The sequence below is a fragment of the Exophiala xenobiotica genome (genome assembly GCF_000835505.1).
Source record: "Exophiala xenobiotica strain CBS 118157 unplaced genomic scaffold supercont1.4, whole genome shotgun sequence".
In the NCBI taxonomy this organism is placed as follows: domain Eukaryota; kingdom Fungi; phylum Ascomycota; class Eurotiomycetes; order Chaetothyriales; family Herpotrichiellaceae; genus Exophiala; species Exophiala xenobiotica.
This window is the reverse complement of record NW_013562491.1, coordinates 1,195,117-1,216,583: the sequence shown is the minus strand read 5'-3', so window position 1 is coordinate 1,216,583 and position 21,467 is coordinate 1,195,117. Positions and strand designations below refer to the sequence as shown.

General features: G+C 52.4%; 8 protein-coding genes across 9 annotated transcripts; 3 read left to right on the top strand and 5 right to left on the bottom strand.

Annotated features, from left to right (window-relative positions):
* Nucleotides 1–325: 325 nt before the first annotated feature.
* On the bottom strand, nt 326–3,174 carry PV05_06624 (uncharacterized protein). The gene is made up of 2 exons (XM_013459385.1): nt 1,994–3,174; nt 326–1,937 (listed from the first exon to the last, which is right to left on the bottom strand). The coding sequence occupies exons 1-2, from the start codon at nt 2,799–2,801 to the stop codon at nt 766–768; spliced, it is 1,980 nt and encodes a 659-aa protein (XP_013314839.1). The 5' UTR covers nt 2,802–3,174; the 3' UTR covers nt 326–765.
* Nucleotides 3,175–4,640: 1,466 nt separating this feature from the next.
* On the bottom strand, nt 4,641–9,978 carry PV05_06623 (uncharacterized protein). The gene is made up of 5 exons (XM_013459384.1): nt 9,632–9,978; nt 8,095–9,526; nt 7,582–8,046; nt 5,398–7,488; nt 4,641–5,342 (listed from the first exon to the last, which is right to left on the bottom strand). The coding sequence occupies exons 1-5, from the start codon at nt 9,721–9,723 to the stop codon at nt 4,839–4,841; spliced, it is 4,584 nt and encodes a 1,527-aa protein (XP_013314838.1). The 5' UTR covers nt 9,724–9,978; the 3' UTR covers nt 4,641–4,838.
* An 84-nt stretch (nt 9,979–10,062) lies between these two features.
* On the bottom strand, nt 10,063–11,481 carry PV05_06622 (uncharacterized protein). The gene is made up of 2 exons (XM_013459383.1): nt 10,496–11,481; nt 10,063–10,412 (listed from the first exon to the last, which is right to left on the bottom strand). Exons 1-2 carry the CDS (start codon nt 11,322–11,324, stop codon nt 10,327–10,329), a joined length of 915 nt encoding a protein of 304 aa, XP_013314837.1. The 5' UTR covers nt 11,325–11,481; the 3' UTR covers nt 10,063–10,326.
* Nucleotides 11,482–11,653: 172 nt separating this feature from the next.
* On the top strand, nt 11,654–12,501 carry PV05_06621 (uncharacterized protein; the record flags this gene model as incomplete). Its single annotated transcript, XM_013459382.1, has 1 exon — nt 11,654–12,501. The coding sequence occupies one exon, from the start codon at nt 11,654–11,656 to the stop codon at nt 12,434–12,436; it is 783 nt and encodes a 260-aa protein (XP_013314836.1). The 3' UTR covers nt 12,437–12,501.
* A 138-nt stretch (nt 12,502–12,639) lies between these two features.
* Nucleotides 12,640–16,001, top strand: PV05_06619 (Fe-S protein assembly co-chaperone HscB; the record flags this gene model as incomplete). The annotated part of the gene is made up of 1 exon (XM_013459380.1): nt 12,640–16,001. The coding sequence occupies one exon, from the start codon at nt 12,640–12,642 to the stop codon at nt 13,612–13,614; it is 975 nt and encodes a 324-aa protein (XP_013314834.1). The 3' UTR covers nt 13,615–16,001.
* PV05_06620 (uncharacterized protein) lies at nt 13,821–14,681 on the bottom strand (the record flags this gene model as incomplete). The annotated part of the gene is made up of 1 exon (XM_013459381.1): nt 13,821–14,681. One exon carries the CDS (start codon nt 14,679–14,681, stop codon nt 13,821–13,823), a length of 861 nt encoding a protein of 286 aa, XP_013314835.1.
* A 365-nt stretch (nt 16,002–16,366) lies between the features above and the next one.
* On the bottom strand, nt 16,367–19,038 carry PV05_06618. Of its 2 annotated transcripts, XM_013459378.1 has the most exons (5): nt 18,940–19,038; nt 18,716–18,889; nt 17,584–18,658; nt 16,870–17,537; nt 16,367–16,820 (listed from the first exon to the last, which is right to left on the bottom strand). In XM_013459378.1, the coding sequence occupies exons 1-4, from the start codon at nt 18,982–18,984 to the stop codon at nt 17,296–17,298; spliced, it is 1,536 nt and encodes a 511-aa protein (XP_013314832.1). In that variant the 5' UTR covers nt 18,985–19,038; the 3' UTR covers nt 16,367–16,820; nt 16,870–17,295. The 2 variants fall into 2 exon arrangements, with proteins under 2 accessions (XP_013314832.1, XP_013314833.1); XM_013459379.1 differs by having other exon boundaries at nt 16,367–17,537.
* A 1,037-nt stretch (nt 19,039–20,075) lies between these two features.
* PV05_06617 (uncharacterized protein) lies at nt 20,076–21,408 on the top strand. The gene has a single exon (XM_013459377.1). The coding sequence runs from the start codon at nt 20,310–20,312 to the stop codon at nt 21,309–21,311; it is 1,002 nt and encodes a 333-aa protein (XP_013314831.1). The 5' UTR covers nt 20,076–20,309; the 3' UTR covers nt 21,312–21,408.
* The last annotated feature ends 59 nt before the right edge of the window (nt 21,409–21,467 follow it).

The window sequence follows — 21,467 nt, the reverse complement described above, 5'->3', positions numbered from 1 at the left end:
GGAAAATGCATGAGCGTGATCATGGAGATGACATATCGCTAGAGGATACCTGTTGATAGTAAATACGAAAATGCACTTGTTCCATGTAGCCCTGACACGTCTGGGTTGAGAGATATTGGAGGAGCGAGATCGAGATGTACACGCCATGCTAGACTGAGGCGTAAATGCCCGTGTCTAGGCCCAGAGCAGGGTCAATGAAGACTTTTCTGGTCAATCGATGAAGTTTGGTAGCGAGTCCAAGGAATGAAGGCTGAACAAGCGGTGAGGAGGAAGAGTGACTCAAGAAGAAGGGAGTTGGAATAGAGATGAAGGAGGTTTTGAAAGAAGCGGGTACAGCCTTCCTGCCATGTTCAAAGAGTTTTCATTGGCTCTTGCCAGTCAACTATGCTGAAGCGGCACTCAGTGAGTCGAACCACGAGACTGGGAGAAGGATTACTACATACGGAGTACATTGCGCAAGGAAATGACCTACTACGTAGTACTTTAAGGGCAATAATGCAATATATGCAGACTGCCACTGTCTTCTGGCTCGCTTTCAGTGTGGTATATATAGGTAGACTTGTTCAGACATTGTACACGAAGAAAAGGAACTGTCAAGAAAAGATGGGTCAAATCAACATCATGAATGCCAAATGCGTACCCCTGTACATGCACGGCATTAGCTTTGTAGATCAACATGTATCGCTTGCTTGCTGTCACCGATCATGTTTCCCAATCGCATAATGCTCCTTATGAAAATGCTCCCCGGAGTGCTGTGCCATCAACTCAAAAGACGTCGGCGCATCCCCAGAATTGCTCCACATCAAACTGGCCAGGGGCCTTCCATGGCTCATCTTCGTAGCTCAAGAAGACAACTTGAGCGCCCACGGTGGAGTGGATGCCCTTGAGCGCAATTGCCTGGTTTTCGGGGCTGGGGCAAGCAGCACCGTTGCAGCTACCAGCATGGGGCCATCCAGACTCCAAAACATAAACGGACTTGCCGGAGCAAATACCGTTCATGATGTCAATTTCGGACTGGATGAACGAACCGGCCTTGTCCGCAGTGACGTCGGAGTTGAAGAATGCATAGAGGTTAGCACCACAAACATCAATCACCGAGAGGAACGCCGCGGCGGAGCTAGAGTCTTCCCAGACAGACAGAGGCTCGGTGAGGGTGATCAGGCCAGTGTAACCGGCAGCCTTGAAGGTGCTTGCACTGCTCGAGATGAAAGTGGCGAGTTCAGATGCTGAGCAGTAACCGTTGAAGACGGCTTCGTTGCCGATGACGATCAGCTCCACAAGGTCGAATCCGCCCCAGGAGACAATATCACTGATCTGTCCTTGAGCACCGGAAATGCCGGTGGACGAGATCCAAACACCGAGAATGATCTTGAGGCCGTTGTTGCGGGCAGCGGTACCGATATTTTCAAGGGCGCTGCAGTCTGTGCTGTAGATACGGACCGAGGAGAATCCCTTCTTCGCGATGACAGCAAGGTCAGTGGCGACAGTGCCAGCGTCTTTGCAGCCGCCCGAAGAAGTGTACGGAGAGTAGGTCATGGCCCAGGAGTTACCGTTGGGGGTGATGCCGGGGGAGCCGCCGTGGCTACCGCCAGATGGCTTGGCCGAAGAGCTTGTGCTGCTGGCGGAAGCCGAGGAAGACGCAGAGCCGGACCATCCCCACGAACCACCAGCGCCGGTTGCGGTGGTGGAAGTGGACGCAGACGCAGACGCAGACCAACCCCACTGACCAGCTGCGCTGCTCGTGGTGGTAGTAGCAACGCTCGGGGAAGCAGAAGTGGTGGTGACGCTGGCGCTGGTGGTGGTCCAGTCAGCCCATGTCGCGTTAGAGGTGCTACTGCTCGAAGTCGTGGTTACAGCAGCAGGAGTTGACGAAGCCCAGTCAGCCCACGTTGCACTAGTGGTCGAGGTCGCCGCAGGAGCGGCAGGCGTTGGGACCCCTAGGATGTATTAGTTTACTGAAGATAGCATTAGTCCCAAGAATGGCAAAACTTACAAGTTGCAGCTCCATAGGAGGTGACAATCTCGATAGCACAGCTGTCCGCGGCAACGGTCCAGGCCGGACCGAACCAATCACCAGAGGTCCAACCAGGCGTGATGGTCGACGTGATGACGCTGGTCACAGCAGCCGGGGTGGAGGCAGCCCAGGCACCGGAGCTCGAGGTAAGACCCTTGACATACTTGGTAGTAGTCTTGGTCGATGCCAAAGTGATGGTGGTAGTGGTCTCCTCCGTCGCTGACCAGTCGCCCCAAGTTTCGGTGCTGCTGGTTGTGGCAGGATCAACCGGAGAAGACGACGTCCAGTCGCCCCAAGTTTCGGTTACAGTGCTGGTGGACGCACCATCAACAGGTGACGAAGTCGTCCAGTCACCCCATACCTCAGTGCTGCTGGTAGTGGTGGGATCGACAGGTTTGGACGAGGTTGTGGTCCAATCAACCCAGGGATCGGCAGGAGTCGTAGTGGTGGTGGTTGTAGTTGAAGTCCAATCCGCCCAGGGATCTACTGCACTGCTCGACGTAGTGGCAGGCTTAACATGTTTGCTGGTAGTGGTAGTGGTGGTGGTGCTCGTAGTGGTGTCCCAATCCTCCCAAGCCACGGTAGTGGTTGTAGTGGCCGCGGTGGTCTTTGGGTCTACAGGCTTCTCGGAGGTAGTAGTCGAAGTAGTAGAGGTCGTATTCCAGTCGGCCCAGGTGTCGCGGGCGACGTTTGCGTGAAGTTTCGCATGCATGTGCTTGACATGGCTTGAAGCGGAAACGGATCCGATAACGGCTGCACCAGCAGCGGCAATTGTAACAGCTCTCATTTTGACGAGTTCCTTTCTTTCCAATGCTTTTTAGGTATTATTGTGTTGCGTGCGCCACGTATTTCTGAAGCGTCGATGGTGGGTTTGTCAAAACGAATGCCCGCGAAAAGAGTGGCGCGGTAGTGGGAGAATGTGAAGCGAAAGTCGGCAGGCGAAGCTCTGAGGGACCTCAATTGACCATGGGCGAGCCTTACGAAGGAGGGAGAGGATGTGTGCAAACGACGTGATCGAGGGCATATAGCTGCCAGCACGGAGCGACGGGAGCAACGCAGTAGACTGGGGATCCGCTATACGATGGGTGGATGGATCCAGAATGCTGGCGCTAAAAGGAGATGGGGAATTAACCTTCAAGCAGCGGTTCGACTTATCCAGGCACTTCAAGGCGTTTCTTGGTTAGCCTGGCAGCTTTTGGTATGGTTGCGAAATCGAGAGATGAGCTTAAGGAATGGCGACCCATAGCCAGTGGTCGATAGCTTCCCTTCGAGACAACATCATCTTTGCCGAGGGGTGATATCGACAAGGGTGCTGATCACAACAAGCGACAATGGCCAGCTGGTCTTGATCGTCCAGTGGTCTCCTCGTCCTCGACCGCATTGGGTCATGGATTTGTTAATTTTCCGGACGGTGGTCCTCGTACCAGTAGAACGGTCGGTTCACTGTCATGGTCAGCACAGTGCACACAGACCTCGTATGTTGACTGGCGGGATATGACATGAGCGGCATTTCGGATTTGGGAGCACCATGGACGAGGGTTACTTGGCCAGGGGGGCCAAAAAGATTGCGTTCCTGAAACTCTCGGCCACAGCCACTGACGAGAAGGGCGGCTCTCGCAGTGCAGGACCAAGAATCATGCAAGATGAGGCCAGACTGCAGGATCCCCACGCACGGAAATTGTGGCCAACGGTGGGTTGTAGGCGGATGGTCGCATGCGAGCAATACAACAAACTTGAACAAAGAGGGTGAAGGAGGAAGGTGAGTGGTGCAGGACCAAGAAAAATAGGGGGCGGGGTTCCACACGCGGAGATTTAATACGGCGGAAACCAACCTCATCGGGTCAAGAGGAAAGCTTGGTTTGACACCATTAAGATTGCCGTGGATTGTCTTGTCACCCTGTGACTCCCACACTCCATCAGTGTCCATCTTCGTTTTAACTCATCCTGCAGTCCTAGACTCCTGTGTCTTGTCGGTCCCTCTTTCTCAGTGAAAAATGCATCCTGCCGAGCAACACACGTACTACTGGGCTGCAATGGGTGAAATCTTCTTGGTTTCCTGCCCCTCTCCAGACCCCCCGTAACCATGACAATTGGTCGCTCTCTGTAAGGACAACCAAGCCCCAGATACCGAAATTGACATCGTGGCCTCAGAAACTGGCAACTTTTGGTACCTGCTAGCATGGAGGTGTGTAGAAGTACCGAGTATGGCATGAACTTTTCAAATCGTGAGCTCCTATGAAAGGAGACCTCAACACTAAATAAATACAGTGGTCACAGCTGGACCGAGGCTGGCTCGTGCGACCTGTCAAATCCGAATATCTTCTGGAATCCAGCCCTGCAGAACATACACGAACACACCATGGCAGACAAAAAGCACCGACTATGGTTCGTTGTCTCCAATGGAAGCTGTCGACGTCATCCGCGGTCGAAGAAAACGTCCTCGCGACCATATCAATAAAATGTCACCCGTCAAAGCCGCCAATCGGTTGACAGGCGGCACCTCATTTCAACTTCGTCGACTGCACAACGGGCACCAAGGCTGCTAGAACACACTAAATGGTTCGCCGCTCCCAAAATCATACTGTACTACAAAGTACCGGGATCATGAAGCAAAAAGGCATTAATAAATCCCAGGGGATAGAATTGCACTGCCAGGACCGCCTGGACCATGTTCTTGTGAAGCTCAAGCATGCCTCTCGGGCCAATTAATTAACCATACACAGCACATCCAGATCCGTCTCATCGGCAATCTGTCCATGTACGAAGCCCGCCTCAGTCGTCATATTGCGTAAAAGTCCCATCTCTCGTACTGCTCGCCATCCCATTAGTCCTCGTAGGTGGGAAAGCCTTCCTTGACACCTTTCTCCCAAGCAGCCTTCCTACGCTCCACGTCTTCTGCTCTCTGGTCTTTCATCCAGGTAGTATTGCGCACAAATTTCTCTCGAAACTTCTCGCTCTCGGATATCCGTCCAACTTCATACGACGTTCTGCTGGGTTTCTCAACAGAACTGCGTCGGACGTAACCGAAGTCGTTTTGGAGTAGAAGCTTGTACGACTCCGGACTGATGAACGCCGTTTGCTCATCAATATGGTCAAGGTCTCCGTAGACCTCTTGATATGCGGCTTCAATGTTGGCATTCTGAGGAGCAATGTTGCGACGCAGGAAAGCGGGGCGCATTCGTGACTGATCGACCCCCTCCGTCGCATCCGTCATGGTGTAGGATGCAACATAGTACTGCCAACGAGCATCGTCCGACAACGTGTCGCTGTCGAAAGTAGCTTCCTCGGAAGGGAATAGGCGAATGGTGCAAAGCCTATCTTCTGGTGTCTGTAACGTATATGTCAGTAAGGTATCCATGTAAGGAAAGAGTCAAAACACATACGTAGCTGATGCGGTAGACTTCAGCATCCTTGGACAATCTCTCAACCTGTTTACGATATTGGATTTCCTGCTTTCGGGTCGTGTCGGGACGTTCCCGATCCTTCATGAACAGATTGGTAATCTCGACGCTCTTGTCCTTGGCATCGCCGCCGAGGATGTTCATGACGAAACGCAAAATAGCTGCAACCAGTCGATCGATGGTGTAGAGTTGCCAGCCGCTCTTGTTGTAATAACGTCGCAGTGTCTCTTCAAGATGATTGAGATCACCCTGGCCCACTAGAATCTCTTCGCACATTTGCAGGATCTGGCTGTAGTAGTTTTGATTGTCTTGAATACTGGGGAAGAAGTAGTCCGGTCCTCGGTCGATCATGCGAAGGTCAATTGCTGGCTTCACTCTTCCGCCTACACCTTTGTGTCTTGCAATGGCATCTTGCACATTCGGCTCATAGAGTTTGATGGCTAGCAGTCTGCTGTACATGGTCTCGAAGAGTCGGAAGAAGCAGTAGATGTTCGCATTGGCGTAAAGGTTGAAGGTGGTGTGCGGATATGGCTCGTCCATGGCCAGGTGTCGTGCGGACAAATCACTGTTAGCGACATTGATCCATGGATGTTGAGGTGCCTCTGCGACTTCCGAAATCGCAGCGTCGTCGTCAAGTTCCATCTCACTCGAGGCTCCTGGCATAGGCGTTGATTCTTTGCTCCCTGACGCAACGCTATCTTCTTTGCCATGTCTCCGCTCAAGTGCCAGCCTCCTAAGCCAGTCGGACTTGCGCTGTGACTTGCCTTTGGCGGGAGCGTGGGCGTCGCTCTCATGGCCGTCAATTACGTCGTCTTGGTCTCGGTGTCTGAGGGACTCAGTATCCAGCTGTTCCTGGAATTTGTCTGGATCCAACCCGAAGAAGCGGATGAGGAAATCGGTAAACCAACCACGGATTCGCTCCTGTTCTCCACCATTGTATTGTCCATTGTTGGCCTCCAACGATACAAGTATCAGCCGTGAGACATCAAGAACCACGTCGAGATCGTTGAAGGCGTACTCCAGTTGATGTTTTTTGGTGGTAATGCCATTCTCGCGGTTCTTCTTGGCTTCTTCGTACTTGGCCTGGATGTCACTGGTCAACGTCTTCTGCTGGAAGTTCTTCTTATCGAGGTTCTTTGCGTTGATGCCTTGGTGATCGAGACTCTTCCAGAACTGTTTGTGTATCTGGTCACGCCAAACCTTCTCCCATTCTCGTTGAACTTGCTTCCATTCTTCGAGTTTCTGCTTGAGCCTATTGAGAACAATGGGGAGGACTGCAGTGGGACGTGCAAACATTTCTTCCATAACACGGGCTCCAATTTCGCGGCCATACACCTTCATGATGATTCGTTTGGGAATGGCTGCACTGGCACCACCAAGTCCTTCCGACAAGACGAAGGCCGCACGGTCTGCCTCACTCATTACGCCAATTTGTTGGACAATGGGCTCCATGAGCTGGATGGTTCGCTGGCATGACTCGATGTGGAAATCATAGTCATGACGCTCCTCTTCGATGCGGTGCAAAGCTTCCTCGTACTGGTTCTTGCGGTGCGCAACAAAACCGGAGTCTTCAGAAGCCCAAGTTGGGTGAGATGCCCATACATCGTTCAGAACCTCATAACACATGCCGTCACGACCTTTGCAGGGCTTGTTTTGGTCACGCTTTGGCAAATGACGATAACTGGGTCCAAGTGCACGACAATGTGAAAGGTTGACTCGCCCAGGATCGGATCGGACACGCGCCTCGATCACTTCCTCTTGCTCCTCCACACTCAGGAAATTCTTGAACCAACTCATGAGGTCGGGATTGCCACCAATGAAAGATCCGACTCTGTCGGTGAGGGTGTACTTGTCGATCAGATCTTGACTGTAGAGATTGATGAGTTTTAGGAATTCGGCATAGCTGGAACGGTTGCCAATTTGTTTCTTCGCCCGATCGAAAAATTGTAGCTCCTCTTGACTGGTGGATGCGCTAGGGAAAGGCGGTAATGGTTCTGGCAGCTGAGGCACGAGGGTTGGAGAAGTGACCACAGTATCAGTAGGAGGTTGACGTTGAGTCGCGAGTTTGGGACGCTGCATACGCATTAGTGACATGGTCCAGGGTCAATTTGCAGTGAAGATGTTGGCGCTATTTGGGGGAAACCACGAAACAATGACATAACATACCTTGCTAGCATTGCCGACTTGAACTAGGCCAGCTCGTCCTCCTTGCTGCAGACTTGTATCGGCGGCTGATTGCGCGGCGACCTGGTTCACAAGGGTAGCGCCCGGGCCGCCACGACGCTTCTTGTTGTCTTTGCTGGTACTTGGAGGGTCAAATTGTCCCATGGGCGGCATCTTCGAAGTAGGTCTCGGTGTTTGGGCTTGAGGGAGCGCACCGGCGGCATAGCCCACATCGCCTCGAACGTTGCTGGTCTGTTCCTCTTGAGCCATGGCTCTTGCAGCCTGCGCTTTGCCGTGGGCTGCAGACTCGGGCAGGAATTGTTTGAAATCCTCCAGCAGGTCTGGCGCTGAGATGAACAACTGGGTGACTTGTGCGTAGACGTCCTGAATGGGCTTCGATTCTCGTTGATAAGTCTGCAGAATCTCGAGAAACTGCTTGTAGATTTCAGGCTGCTGTGCAAAGCGGTTCTAAAGACAAGGTTAGCGGGGCTTAATAGGCGGTGATGGCAATTGTACCTTGATCTTATTCACATAGCTAATTGCATGATTGAATTCAACGGGGCCACCTCGCTGCTTCAAATCGCCAAGAGAAGAATTAGTACCGAATGGACCAGCCTGTTGATTGTAGGGGCCATTTTGCCCCGGTCCCGGACTGACAGCCAAAGCCGGTCTTGCAGAGCCGTTAGTCACCGCAGTGACTGCACTCTGAAGAGTCGAGACGCCGCGCTGATCTTGTTGGCTCATGGCGTTGACTGCTTCGTCGATCGGTCTTTCGTTTTGCGCAGATTTGTATCCCGATAGCTCGACCGATCTTGAGCCAGGCGATCCGCCCAACGGTTGTCCCCAGCCATGTCGACTTTCGAAAGTGTCCTGTCGGCCTGGCGGAGGAGCTGCAACTGGGGCCATTCCTGCAGGTTCGAATTGCGTGCGACCTCTGGTCTGAAGGGACTGTGTCATAGTGCCACTAGGGGTGGTTACTCTGATGGCATCCGGATTTTCCTCTGTACCACATTCAATACGATATCCAGGGGGAAGAAAAGTGTTGAATCCTTGGATCAATGCGGGATGGCCATTGAAGAGGTTAGATACTCGCTCGATGACTCCTGGGGTATCAATGGCCTGGCTCTTGAAGTCCTTCATGATGTCCAAAAAGCGGTTGTAGACATCAGGCTGATCACTGAAGCGCACTTTGACTTGATCGAGGTAGCTGAGGGCATCGTTGAGGATGGGTTGTTGACCATGCGCAAGCTGCGCAGAAGCCGGCATTGGAGAGGGACCGGGCATGAAGGTTTGCGCTTGCTGTTGAGGTGGTGCACTGACCTGCTGATGCATAAATTGTGAAGGTCTTTGTGAATCATGTTGCGCAGGGCCGCCGAAGAGACTGCCTCCTGCAGCAGCGGGTGGGCCACCGTGCTGGACTGCACCAGCACCACCATTTGCCAGCAAGCCGTTTGGACCATGGATCGAGTTTTGAACCTTTGAAGCCACGGGCTGGTGAATGGGGATGGACCCAGCATGGCTCTGTACGGGGCGTTGTTGCTGGTGCTGTTCCTGGTGCATGCGCTCCATCTGTTCTCGCTCTCGAGCATCGCGTTCACGCTCGCGCATCATCATCTCATCACGTTGTCTTTGCAGTTCTCTTTCTCTCATGTCTCTTTCTCTCATTTCGTGCTCTCTCATCTCCCGTTCGCGCATTTCCCTCAGCTCCCTTTCACGACCAAGATATTGAGGTGAGTGCTGAGACATCGGGTGTCCCAAAGGACCTATTGGGTGACCTTGAGGTTGCGGCGGAGGAGGTTGGGTGTTATACTGATGTTGTTGTGGATGGTTAGGGGGACCTTGAGTCAAGTCCGCAATGGAAAGGCTGTGACTTCCTGAGGGCTGAGGGTGATGCTGATGGTATGACGAAGGAGGAGGCAACACGTGCGGAGGCGGTTGAGCAGAACCACTAGGACCGGTAGACATGTTCAAGTCAGTCGAGTGTGAAAACGGCAGGTGCGTCAAAGAAGAGAGTGATGCGCCCAGACTGTTGAGGTGACCAGAGAATACGTACCCATAGCTTGGAAAGGGTCTGCCTTGCGGCTGTGGCTCATTTGGCGCAGGGCCCCCTGGACCACGCCAGTGATCACCAGGATTCTGATTCATTTTGAAAGAGTCGGGACGCGAAGGAGTAGATTGGTGATGTCGTTGCTACTGAAGTCTGACCTCAACACATCTCGTGGTTGGCGTTAATTCGCACTGATAGCACAAAACCCCGTGAATGTCGAAAGTGGGAAAGACTTGGTCCTCAGCAACAAACCAAGAAGCAAACAAGGAGGCAAATTACTCAAGAAGAGAGTTGTAGACACCTTGCAGACAACTATGTCATAAACGGTGACCTGGAATGAAGAATGAAGCGAGTCAACCGTCAGGGACAGTGCTTCTCTAGAAAATGACGATCAGGAGTTTTGGAGAATCGGTATAGTTGCCCTTTCAGGATCCATCTCCACGCGAACATCCGGGATTGTGCATGTCAAGCTCGAGCTTTAAATACTACTTGGAGGTATCTAATCCGATGTGTTCTTTGCTGTTCAGGACAAAAGCTCCTCTTCGCGGTCACAAGCAGCTGCTTACATTTCCCTCTCGCTGCTGCGTAGGCTACACATGATGAGCTCTTCGTGATGGTTTCGGTCGCCCTCTCTCGACGGATTTGCGTGGGCCACTCGGTCGCATCCGGAGGTTTTGGTACTGCTCGGTCGCGTCAAGCTTTTAGAAAAATTTGCTGGCTAGACTCATCAAGCCTGAGGCACCACCGCCACCACCACCCTGGCTCTTCATGTACATCTGGAGCGCCACTGGAATAAAGTTAGCAACGACGATCTGGAGGACAGATACCCAACGGGGCTACATCATGCCGCAAGTGTTGGGCAAAACTTACTCTTGGCTGCCTGGTTGACGACTGATTGCTTGTCTGTACCACCTGAGACATTCCCTTGACTGTTCTGCTGGTCGAACAACTTCGAAGCCTCCTGCATGGCCATGCCTATCATTTGGGATTGTGAACCGGAGCCTCCGGAGCCTCCGCCAGAAAACATCTTCAGTGCTTGCATAGCAGCTCCAGCACCGAGACTGGTGGCATCATGCTGCTGGCCGCCGCCTCCCTGCTGATAGAGTTGTTGGTGGCTTTGCTGAAGTCTATCTTCATCGAGGTCCTCCGACTGAGCACTGTGCTTGTTGTTGTTGAGGAAGTTCATGGCTTGAGAGAATAGACCGCCTTCATCCGAGTTGCCCTGTCCCTGACTATGCCGCATGACCTCGTCTTGATCGATGTCAGCAGAACCAGCTCCTCCATAGCCACCACCAGAGTCGCCATGTCCTTGATTGAATCGACCGCCACTACCACCACCGCCACCATAGCCTCCAGAGTCACCACCGTATCCACCCTCATCCTCACGGCCATGACGACGGGGTGGCTCATCACCATACCCCTCCTGGCGGCCATAGCCACCTTCCCCACGGCGATTATGACGAGGTTGATCACCACCATAATCACCTCCTCTGCCTTGACCATCATCGTAGGCACCCCCACCATAACCTCGTCGCTGTCCTTCGTACCCATCCCCACGACTTCCGTCTTCCCTGCCGTAGCCACCACCACCACCACCACGGCCTTGTGCATCATCATCAAAGCGTTGGCTTTGATCGTAGTAGTTTCCTCCACCTCGACCTCCACCTCCGTACTCGCGACGATCGTCTCCGTAAGACATGCTGGATTCCGTCAACTTTGGGTTTGCAGGTAGAATGAGATTGAAACAAAGGCGAGAAATCGAGTGAGAAGTAATTGCAGTATCTCGGATTCCACTTGATCTATCACTGATGATGCCCCGAGGTGAAACCAGAGAACAAGTGAAGCTGGACACGTATTTAATTGCATTGAATGAGGCCAGTCGACGTCACTATCATAGAACTTGGCAGTCTCCCCGCTAAGGACACGTAAGGCCCCTCGGTGCTTCCCGGAAATGCTTAAGTCCTCCACACACAGACTCCCCAGCACTTGTGGTACCCATACTCCTGTGCATCGACGAATCACATCGACATGGCGGACTCAAGCATCAAAGCTGACATTGACACCAATACGAGCACCAGCTCTGCACAATGCGCGAAATGCGGAACAACTGGCAATCTCAAACGCTGTGCAAAATGTCAAACAACTCAGTACTGCTCCCGAGAGTGCCAGAAGGGCGATTGGAAAAATCACAAGCAAGCATGCAGCAGGAACGCCGCAGCTAGACCTGCTACTGGCTCTGCTACGTCCACGAGTGCCGGTAGAAACACTATGCCAAACAGCAGCACACCAGCACCTTCCAAGGCACTGTCTGCAGACCTTTCAAAGCCGTTTACCGCCCTCAGCGAGAAGAAGTGGCTCCAGAACCGACCAGAACAAGACGTGTACAAGCTGCTCATTGATGCCTATCGCTTGCGGCTAGAAGATGACTACAAATTCAGCGGGGATGTTGACGACGATAGCATTTACGGAGGAGCTCCAAATGGGTATGCCGGGTTTCGGCGGTTTCTGCGAAGAGTTGAGAAGAAGGACGGTCTGCTACCACGATGGTGGTCTCGGGAAAAACAAGTCGCATGTGAAAGACTGGGACGGGCTTCGGGTTGGAGTGATCTGAACTCCGCCACCGGGAAAAGCGACATTATGGAGCACTATGGCAATGCGACTATACCTATGCAGATGAGAATGTTTGTCGAGTCTGTCTACGGGCGCGGGCCAGGTGGTCAGGACGGGTCTGCGATGCTGCAGCTTCAAGTGATGAGTGAAAGTGGTTCCATACACAGCAGCGCCCTCGATATGAGTGGATCGATGAGGTAGAGATTTGGGCGCTGGTCGATGAGTGAAACGCGCTGTGGATTGGATGGTCATGGTCTTGGGGCTTCTGAACCTCGATGGTGAGCCATCTGGAAAATCCTGGTTGTTACCTGGTAGGTATCAGATAGCAGAGGTTAAGGAAGAAAAGTCAAGCCTCGAAGGGAAAATGAAATATGATGCTCCGATCCCGGCGGCCTGTATTCATGATGACGTCGCCCCTGAAGTTAGTGAAAATAGAAAACAACATACTGAAACGTACTAGAAGAGTCACTCATAAAATCCAACTATCCTCACAACAATTGTCTAAAGCGCCCACGAAGAATCTGGCATCAATCGTTGCATATACCGTCACCTCTGAGAAGCACTTCAAAGTACTACTTGAGAAAATGTCCATCACCGCACCGACGCGACAAGCTCTCCGCCATCTCCGATATCTCTGCTCTCTCGAGCCCGTCGCCACACGAGCACAACCGCGTGTCCGAAGTCAGTCGACACGATCTATACAGCAAGTCGTGAGATTCCAGCAGCACAGAACCGTCAGCACGACCCCTGCTAAGCGCCAGGAATCCCATCCCTCGTCCTCCTCGACCGCTAGCGCCAACGAACGCGCCGCCTCTCTGCCCGACATAAAAAATTACTACACCCTGTTTCCCAAGACCCTTCCACAAGGCCCACCTCCCTCTGGCACGTTCAGCGTTCCCCTGGGTCCGCTGAAACGGGAGTTTTTGCAGCTGCAGTCACAGCATCATCCAGATAAATACACGTCGCAGCCAACTGCGCATCAAAAATCGCTAGCCTTATCCTCATTGCTAAACACCGCGTACAAGACGATTTCAGACCCGCTTCTCCGCGCAAGATACCTGTTACATCACAACTATGGCATTGATATCACGTCCGAGGACAATAGCACGCACAGTGGGTTGACCGACCAAGAGACGTTGATGGAGGTTATGGAGGCGCAAGAGGCCGTTGAAGACGCTGAGACTCAAGAGCAGGTTGATGCCCTGAAAATAGAGAATCAGGCTAGGATCGATGAGACTGTCAAACTACTGGGCCAAGCGTTCGAACATGAGGACGTCGAGGCAGCAAAAAAGGAATGCATTCGCCTGAACTATTGGCGGAGCCTACAACAAGGCCTGCATGACTGGGAGCCCGGGAAGGAAGTCAGATTAATCCATTAAAAGCATACTGCCTGATCTATCATTGAAGCACCAAGATACCCATTGTTAGGCATAATATCGACGACGACAAATGATCATGGCTCCAACAGCCTTTGCCCAGTCATCGCCATATCGTAACCAATACTTCGGTGTCAAAACAGCAGTCGGTCAGCCAGACGTTTCCCATCACCATACGCCAATATCTCCTGCAAAGTTGTTGCGATCTATCACGCCTTTCGGGTCTCAAACATCAGACTGGACCCTCTGGGTAGCAAACTGGGTCTACCACTGCTCTCAACAATCCCACTCATAGACTGCTTGATGCTCTTGTTCAGGTCTGGCATTAGCTTCCATTTGGACGGCTCGACCATGACGCTTTTGGCCTCTCTCTTACCAACTCTCGCTTCCTCGTCTGCCTTTTGCTTTCTGGAGGTATGCCCAATGCGTCCAGCTTCGAACCTCATCTCTTCAGCGAGATAGTTGGTCCATTTGTCCTGTTGACTTTGTGGCCAAGTCACACTGACAGAGAACACCTCTCGATCAGGATCCTCCAGCATGGGACTTCGGCCTTGCTTACGCCGGGACAGAATCAATCGGTCGAGACCGCAGAAATTTTCGGTGTAACCCCAAGGTCTGAATTTGCCGTTCTCTCGGACGAAGAAGTTGACGCCAAACTCGGTCCACGTGTGCTCGTAGTTCATCTCAGGGAGAAAGCAGATATCCGACATGATATTGCACATCCAGTCTGGCACATGGAGCACATTTTCCAAGCGGATTGTGTGGCTTTCCTTATTTCCTGGGGCACGACGTATCTTTATTTCGACCGTGCCAATGCCTCGGACGGTAACCTGACTTTGATCGGCAATCGTGAGGATGTACGACTTGAAGGAGACATATGTGTTGAAGGCAGAACGATCGATGGCAATATGGACGTTCGAGGCTGTCGAGAAGATCCAGTCATAACACTGCTTCTGCTTCGGCTTTTTGACTGGCATGCTGTAGGCAATTCCGCGTCGGTCGGTGTAGTAAGAGCTTGGATGGATGTTGGAAAGTGGCAGGTCACCACGTGGATCAAGTCTGAAAGCCATTGTTTTCAGAAGACGTCCGTACAACGTAATGCTAGGAAATTCATCCGACAATACTCGAATAAGGCTGGGGCAGCAGTTCGTCCAACGGCAATCGTACAGCGAGTGAAAACCGGGGTATAAGTGCAATCAGAGAAGGACCTCACAAAAGGAGTGGACGGCTAGCCAAAAACCCAAGATCGCCTCACCAGAAGGCAAACGATTTGAGAATGCAAAAGCGATTTGAGAATGCAAAAGCCTGAAGTAAGATTATTGAAAGCATTGCCACCGAAGGTCCTGGAGAGTTGGCAGATCGCTCCTGCTCAAGGAGCAAGCATAATAACCACAACGCCGGAAGGCACCATCTTCGAGACAGTCTCAAGCAACTCAAGCCAGCAAATCTGCTATTGTAATTGCATCCGAAGGCAACAAATAAATCCGGCGCGCAATAGCGGATGACCGCCGGAAATCGTCAGCTACCCACAGGTCGAGCATCAACAAAACACTCCTTCAAATTCATATCAGGAAATGGGTACCTGGCAGATTATGGAAGACCACCATATCCGGACAGGTGAACAGGCTGAGCGACGACCCTTTATCCGACGTATGGCGGTGTGTTGCTCGGCTAGTCCAGTCACAGGCGATCTTTGTGCTCTCTCGTATTGTCTGAACTTGTGCATGCAGAGTTGGTTGGACCGACCCGTGAAAGCAAGACTTGTGGCCAGACGAGAGGAAGAGTGGGCGTACTTGACTGTCAACTGAATTCTGAGCCAAGCGAGTCTTTCACAACCATATTGCTGGATGTTATGGTCATGAGCATATGATCGCCTTCAAGCTGGCTACTGGAGTAACAACCAATGCTTCGTTCATTCAAGCACCCCGTGCTGGCTCTTTCGGGCGTCGACGAACAATCTGGTGAGAGAAATCGGTGCATAAGAGGTCAGATGCGCCAGAAGTCTGGCCTCGCTCGGCTATAACTCGAGATACGAGAATCCGCAGGCCACATCCATTGAAAGTACAGCGCTCTCATTTCAGGCCCAAAACAGAGGAGTTTGTCGGCGATCTGCAAGTACGGCAATAGTTTCGATTGGAACAATGGGCAATTCGCCTGGCACATTCTGACTCGGTGAATTTTATTAAGAAAAACCAGTCTAGGTGTCGACAAAGTCATGACCTTCATCCACCGGATCCGTTGCCTATCAAGCGACGTGAACCACCATGCAAACAATCGCGCACCGGCATATGCGGTCCATTCCGACTTCACACGAGAAGGGCCGTTCAATTGGCTGCAATCGACGATCAAACATGCCGCAGAGGTCGAGCGTCTCTCGCGTTGGCAAGGTTCTCATTGTCAGCAGCTGGCGGCTACTGAAAGAAGTCCGCAGGGATCCTCTTGCGGTGTGCATGGGACCAGTACCATCCCAGCGAGAGATCAGGTCCGTTTACGAATGGACCTCCCAACTGGCGGCCGAACCGAACTGGGAAGATATGTGTATAATCACGAGCACCGATGGTGCTATCTCAATCACCAGGAACCAAAAGAATTGTTGCTCTTTGAACAGTTTGACAGTACCATGGACGAGCAGGGTGGCCGCACTCTCGCCCACTCTGCAGTCGTGGATCGTGAACAGGATGGCTCTGGAGACCTAGGCAGAGTACTAGTATTGAGATCAAGATGTTTGTGTTATCCCGAATTGAGAGAACGACGAGAAAAAAGGGATGTCTGTAAGCCTCAAGGCAATTTCCGCTGAACACTGCAACGGTCTCACTAGAAAAAGACTAGGCTGGGTCCAAGGAACCAGATCGTCACAATAAAGTCTATTGGATCGAACCTCCTGCTTATATCAATTCGAATGCTGTGGGTCGGAGTGCTCGAAAGTAAGAAAGGAATTCTGGCGAGGCTCTGACCGAGCACCATACCCCGTGAGATTCTTGAGCCTGGGTAAAGCCACAAGGCCCCGTCCGGAAACGGGCACCCACAGCAGAGCGTCCTGTCGGCGCTGGATACTACTTTGCTCGCTTGGTACTGAGTTTCACACCAAGGAGTAGCAGTTCCCGTTTCTCGAGCCGGGTCTTAACGACCGTGATAGTCTCCAGTGTCTCATCGCGTCATGCGATTGATTGGCGTGGACCAGCTAAGGTTCCCGAGGCCTCCTCAACGATCTGGCGCTGCTATTAGTGATGAATGGCGGTCCAAAATCTGAAGACATACAAATGTTTTCCAGAAGGGACGGATATATGTCAGGTCCGTCCCAAACAAAGAGACATCTTTCAAAGAGTTGCATCTCTTGAGAAAGGTCTTCTGTGAGCTCAAACAGAATCTCAGAAGCTGCGTGCAAACTAGCAAGGAGATGTCTCGCGGGATTCACTGGAGTACATGCAGCGGCAAATGGTGACAATAAAACTGCCCAAGCTTCGCAACGCCGCTTCCTCTGTGAGGAGGGCCTCAAGACTAGTCAGCATAAACGCGCGGAGAAGGCTTCCAACCTAGAAACACTAGGATGTATACTGCTTGTTGACACGACCTTCTTCAGGTAGACAGCCCATGGTGATGGCCTCGCATTGATTAGATCGTAGAAGTATCGGGACGGAGAATGTCCGACCTTTTCGGCGATTTGGACATTTGTGGCAGTACCGATCAATTCCCTTCTGCCTTCCTCCGTTGCAGCAAGTAAAGTGCGCCACCGACCAGGTGCAAGCTACCAGTCACCAAGACTTGCAAACCGCGCCGCTGAGAGCCGGCTCTGTCTGCAAATTCCAGTGCTTCTTCAATTGAAGGTAAAAACCTGGTGCTTGCACCTGGTTGAATCGACTCCCATAGGCCGCAGTACTGCTTGGGAAGCTCTGTCAGTGAGTTGTCCGGAGCCTTCAGGGTCTTGTCTAATCCCTGTCAGTGCGAAATAGCGAGGAGCTAAAATTTGCTTACCACGTCGAATTTTTCCGTCACGCCGTTCCTGGTACGTCGTAAACACCATCTCAGGAGATCGTATGCCGTTTCGCTCAAGCGCCCTCGCTAAGGCTCTCAACAATGACGGTCCGTCTCGCTCTTCCGACACATGGGAGAAAATCACCATACACGGAGAGCCTTGTTGGCAAGCATCACGGACAGAAGAACTCGTTTTCATCTCGGCGAACCACTCAACCGCCTGCCCTATGCTCAATTCGTTGTGAGCTCCATCGAGAAACCATGTACATCTGGGGGTTTTGATAACCTCGAATCTCCCGGGCCATGAGAAGTTCTCAATACCTTTTTCGATATCTTGCTTGCTAAGCTTTTTTTCGTCAACGGGGCTCTTTTTGGAGAGAAAAGCATTGACGAGCGCAATAGCCAAAGAACAGTTGGTTCGCTGCACCTGCGGACGCAAGGCATTCGCATTGCGAGGTAGAGAAGGATCGACCGGGACGACCTCAAACTGAACGCCTTTTTCAATTGCCCGAGATCGCAACACAGCTTCGACCGCGGGCATTTGTGGAGCAGAGAAAGCAGGAGATCCCTTCTTGAAGATACCTGCCTTGTGCCAAGCGACATCCTCAATATCGGGACCTAGTTGTGCCAGATGATCTAGGCCAATGGTGGTTATTCCGGTCACAACCGGTGCAGAAACAACATTCGTAGCGTCATATTCGCCACCATGGTGAGTCTCGAAGATAGCTGCTTGGGTTCCCTCTCGACAGAAGGTGTGAATGGCTAGCAATGCCAGGAATTGTAGATACCGAGGCTGTTTCTCGTCCTCCGCAGAGATTCTATCCTGGTGTGAGAACAACTGGTCCCAGATCTCGAAAAAGTACTTCGTGAACAACTCCTCTGAGATAGGTTGCCCGTCAATTTGGATCCGCTCTCGAATGCAAGTAAGATCAGGTGAAGTGTAGAGACCGATTTTGTTGGGGAATCGATTTCTCTTGCTCCATTCCTGTAGAAGTGATCGAGCAAAAGCACAAGTGCTGCCTTTGCCTTTTGTGCCAGCAACGTGTACAATGTTCAAGGCTGCTACGTCGGCGTCCTTGAATACTTGTTAATATCAATATTATCGCGCCGAACAGGAGCCTTAACGACATGCCGTATAGCCAATCTTTTTAAGCCAGTCTCCCATGCCTGTTATGCTTGGTGTCCCTCGTAAAGACGAGCGAGCTTCAGTGGGCGTCTTATCGGCAGAGTGCAGGTTGGGAATGGCGTTGGCGACATGTCTGGGCCTTGCAGCTCTCCTCCTGGTCTCGAGGAGTTTCAGCGCGCTCTGCTCTCAGTGAGTTAAAATTGTCAGACGGCCAGATGGCGACGGCCAACCTCATATGTTCTTTTGGAGCACATTCCCGTAAACTTTTGAAGCATGTCCAACGAGGGGCAGTTTGCGGCCGATCCGTACTAGTAAGAACTGAATGGTTCCTGCTTGCGCCCGCAGCACGAAGAGAAAGGACGTGCCTTCGCGCGTCGAGCGACCAATCATACTACTCGTCTCAAGATCACATGACGCTCGGTTTGCAAACTTTGGGTGGCTCCGAGTTCCCAGCAAGCCAGGGCACTGCCAGGGGGAAGCTTCCATCACGGAACCCCCAATCTTTGTCTCAGATCTCGGACCCTCGAAGGAGTTTTTCGAAGTCCAGAAGATCCGGCTCCGGCAGATCATTCGCTTATGCTGGCTTTGAAGGCTTTCTTGCCCATCTCGGTCAAGAGCCTGAAGAGAACTTCATCAATACCACCAGAATTGACAGAAACAATGTTGTACACAGCACTCCCCCTTCCTCCACCCCTGGGAGCTCGAGAAACCTTGGACAACAGTGACACGTGGCTGCAGTGGGTGACTTGAGTCATCTCCTAGGATACACTGTACTTCCCTGCCAGGCACCGTGACTACCTAGCCTTACATATGCAGGGGAAGGCTCGCACGTTCCCGTTGCGTTGAGCGCACATATGCCATGGTTCATCCACCGAAGGGAAATCCTGTCCATGAATCTGGTAACAAGGTATCAAAGAGAATACCGCCAATACTATGCCACAAAGGACTGGAAAGCAGAACTGTGTCGCGTTGTCCCCTTTAGCCCTTCCTTTTAGCTATCCACGGAAGCCGGTTGCGAAGCCGTCTTCTGTGTGCAACGAGTACGGTCCAGTCTGAATGATGCCTGTGCTCTACCGAATGGCCTGGCTTCCCCCAGAGATGAAGAATGAGAGGAAAAAATCAAGTCAATCTCGAGGCACTCTGTTGCGCTTCGTCGGATGAACAAAGGTTCGTCACGACGCCCAACCATACTGCTTTTTCAGAGTCAACCAGTCACTTAACAAGTCCTTGCTGGAGCGTACCAAGGTACAGACGACATCGAGGTCCTCACACGATATCTGAAGCCACCGTCTACTCGTCTGATTCTGATGACTCAAAGCGCTAAACGAAAACCCAAATTTTGGGACCGCCACCGTTGTGAGGACCTCGAGGACCATGAGGACCTGCTCCGAGTATATATCCCATCCTCGTTCTCGCTCCTCGCCCACCACATCAAGACTTGCCCCTACCTTGCTACTCACGACCTTCACAAATTTGTTCAAGCTACTTGCTCACGGCACTCCACTAAGTTCCAACACCAGGACTTGCTCCCTTCTTTTACCTACGACACCCTCCCTATTTACCTAGGTATCCATTAACCACCCACCGACAATTCGACAAGATGGCCTCCCTGACCAGAACCCGCACCTTCTCCTCCTCCGCCTACCCAGACCTCGCACCCCTAACGCGCGTGCAGGCCAACGATATCCCCAACGTCCCCCTGCCACCATCCCGTAGTCCCTCCCTGTCGTCCTTCGCTTCCGCTTCCTCTTGGTCGTCGACCTTCTCCTACGCTCACCAGGGCAACGACGAGCATCTGGACTTCCACGCCTCGGACGCCATTGCGAGAAACGTCCGCCAGACCATGCTTCGAGCCGGCGACGGTGTTCGCCCCGTACGTCCTCTCATGCGTGCGGGTGCAATCAGGCTCAGACGTGCTAATATTGATATCGACGGCGTCCCCCTTCCCCGCAATGAGGCGCCGTGGTACACCATCTCTGCCGAAGCAGCTGCCCGTAACCGCGCGCGCATGATTCAAGCGAACGAGCGACTCGCGCAGTGGCGGGAAGTCCGGCATTGGCGGGGCCGCTGCTGTGGGGGCGTCAGGAGGGCGTACACCGAGAACAGGGAGGTGGATGACAGTGAGGAGGGCATGTCGACAGCAACGACGGCGGTAGGAAGGGCATCACCTTTGCGATGGTCCTCGTCGGTGTCGTCGGTATGGGGTTCGGCGTCGTCATCGGATTCGGATTCGGATTCGGATGATGTCCGATCATCATCCACCCTGGGCAATGGAGATGACGATGAAGATGAAGATGAGGAGTGGGAGACGGACTCCGGCGCCAATGACTCTGAGTCCGGTTCAGAATCGGGGTATGCTTCGGAAACTGCATCAGAAGAGGGAGCTGAAGCACAGGAGGCACCACCAAGACCTGTATCTCCTCCTGTGCCATGCACGGAAGCAGAAGGACGACGTCGTGTGAGGAGGATACTGCTGTGGGAAGGCCCGCACGATGAAATCGTACGTCTGGTGCCCGAGCATGGACGGATCGTGGATCTGGTGTGGTGGCCTGATAGTTATCCGAGAGAGTTGTTGGAGGACTTGTACGACTCGTATCTGTGATGACGATGGTGGTGGTGGTGGTGGAGGACCAATTGGTACTGTACTGCACTGCACTGCACTGTATTGTAAATTCAATTTTTTTTTTGAGCAGACACCTGATGACAGGGATCTGCCTCCGTACTGTAAGGATGTAAATGTGCTGGGATGAGTAGGAAG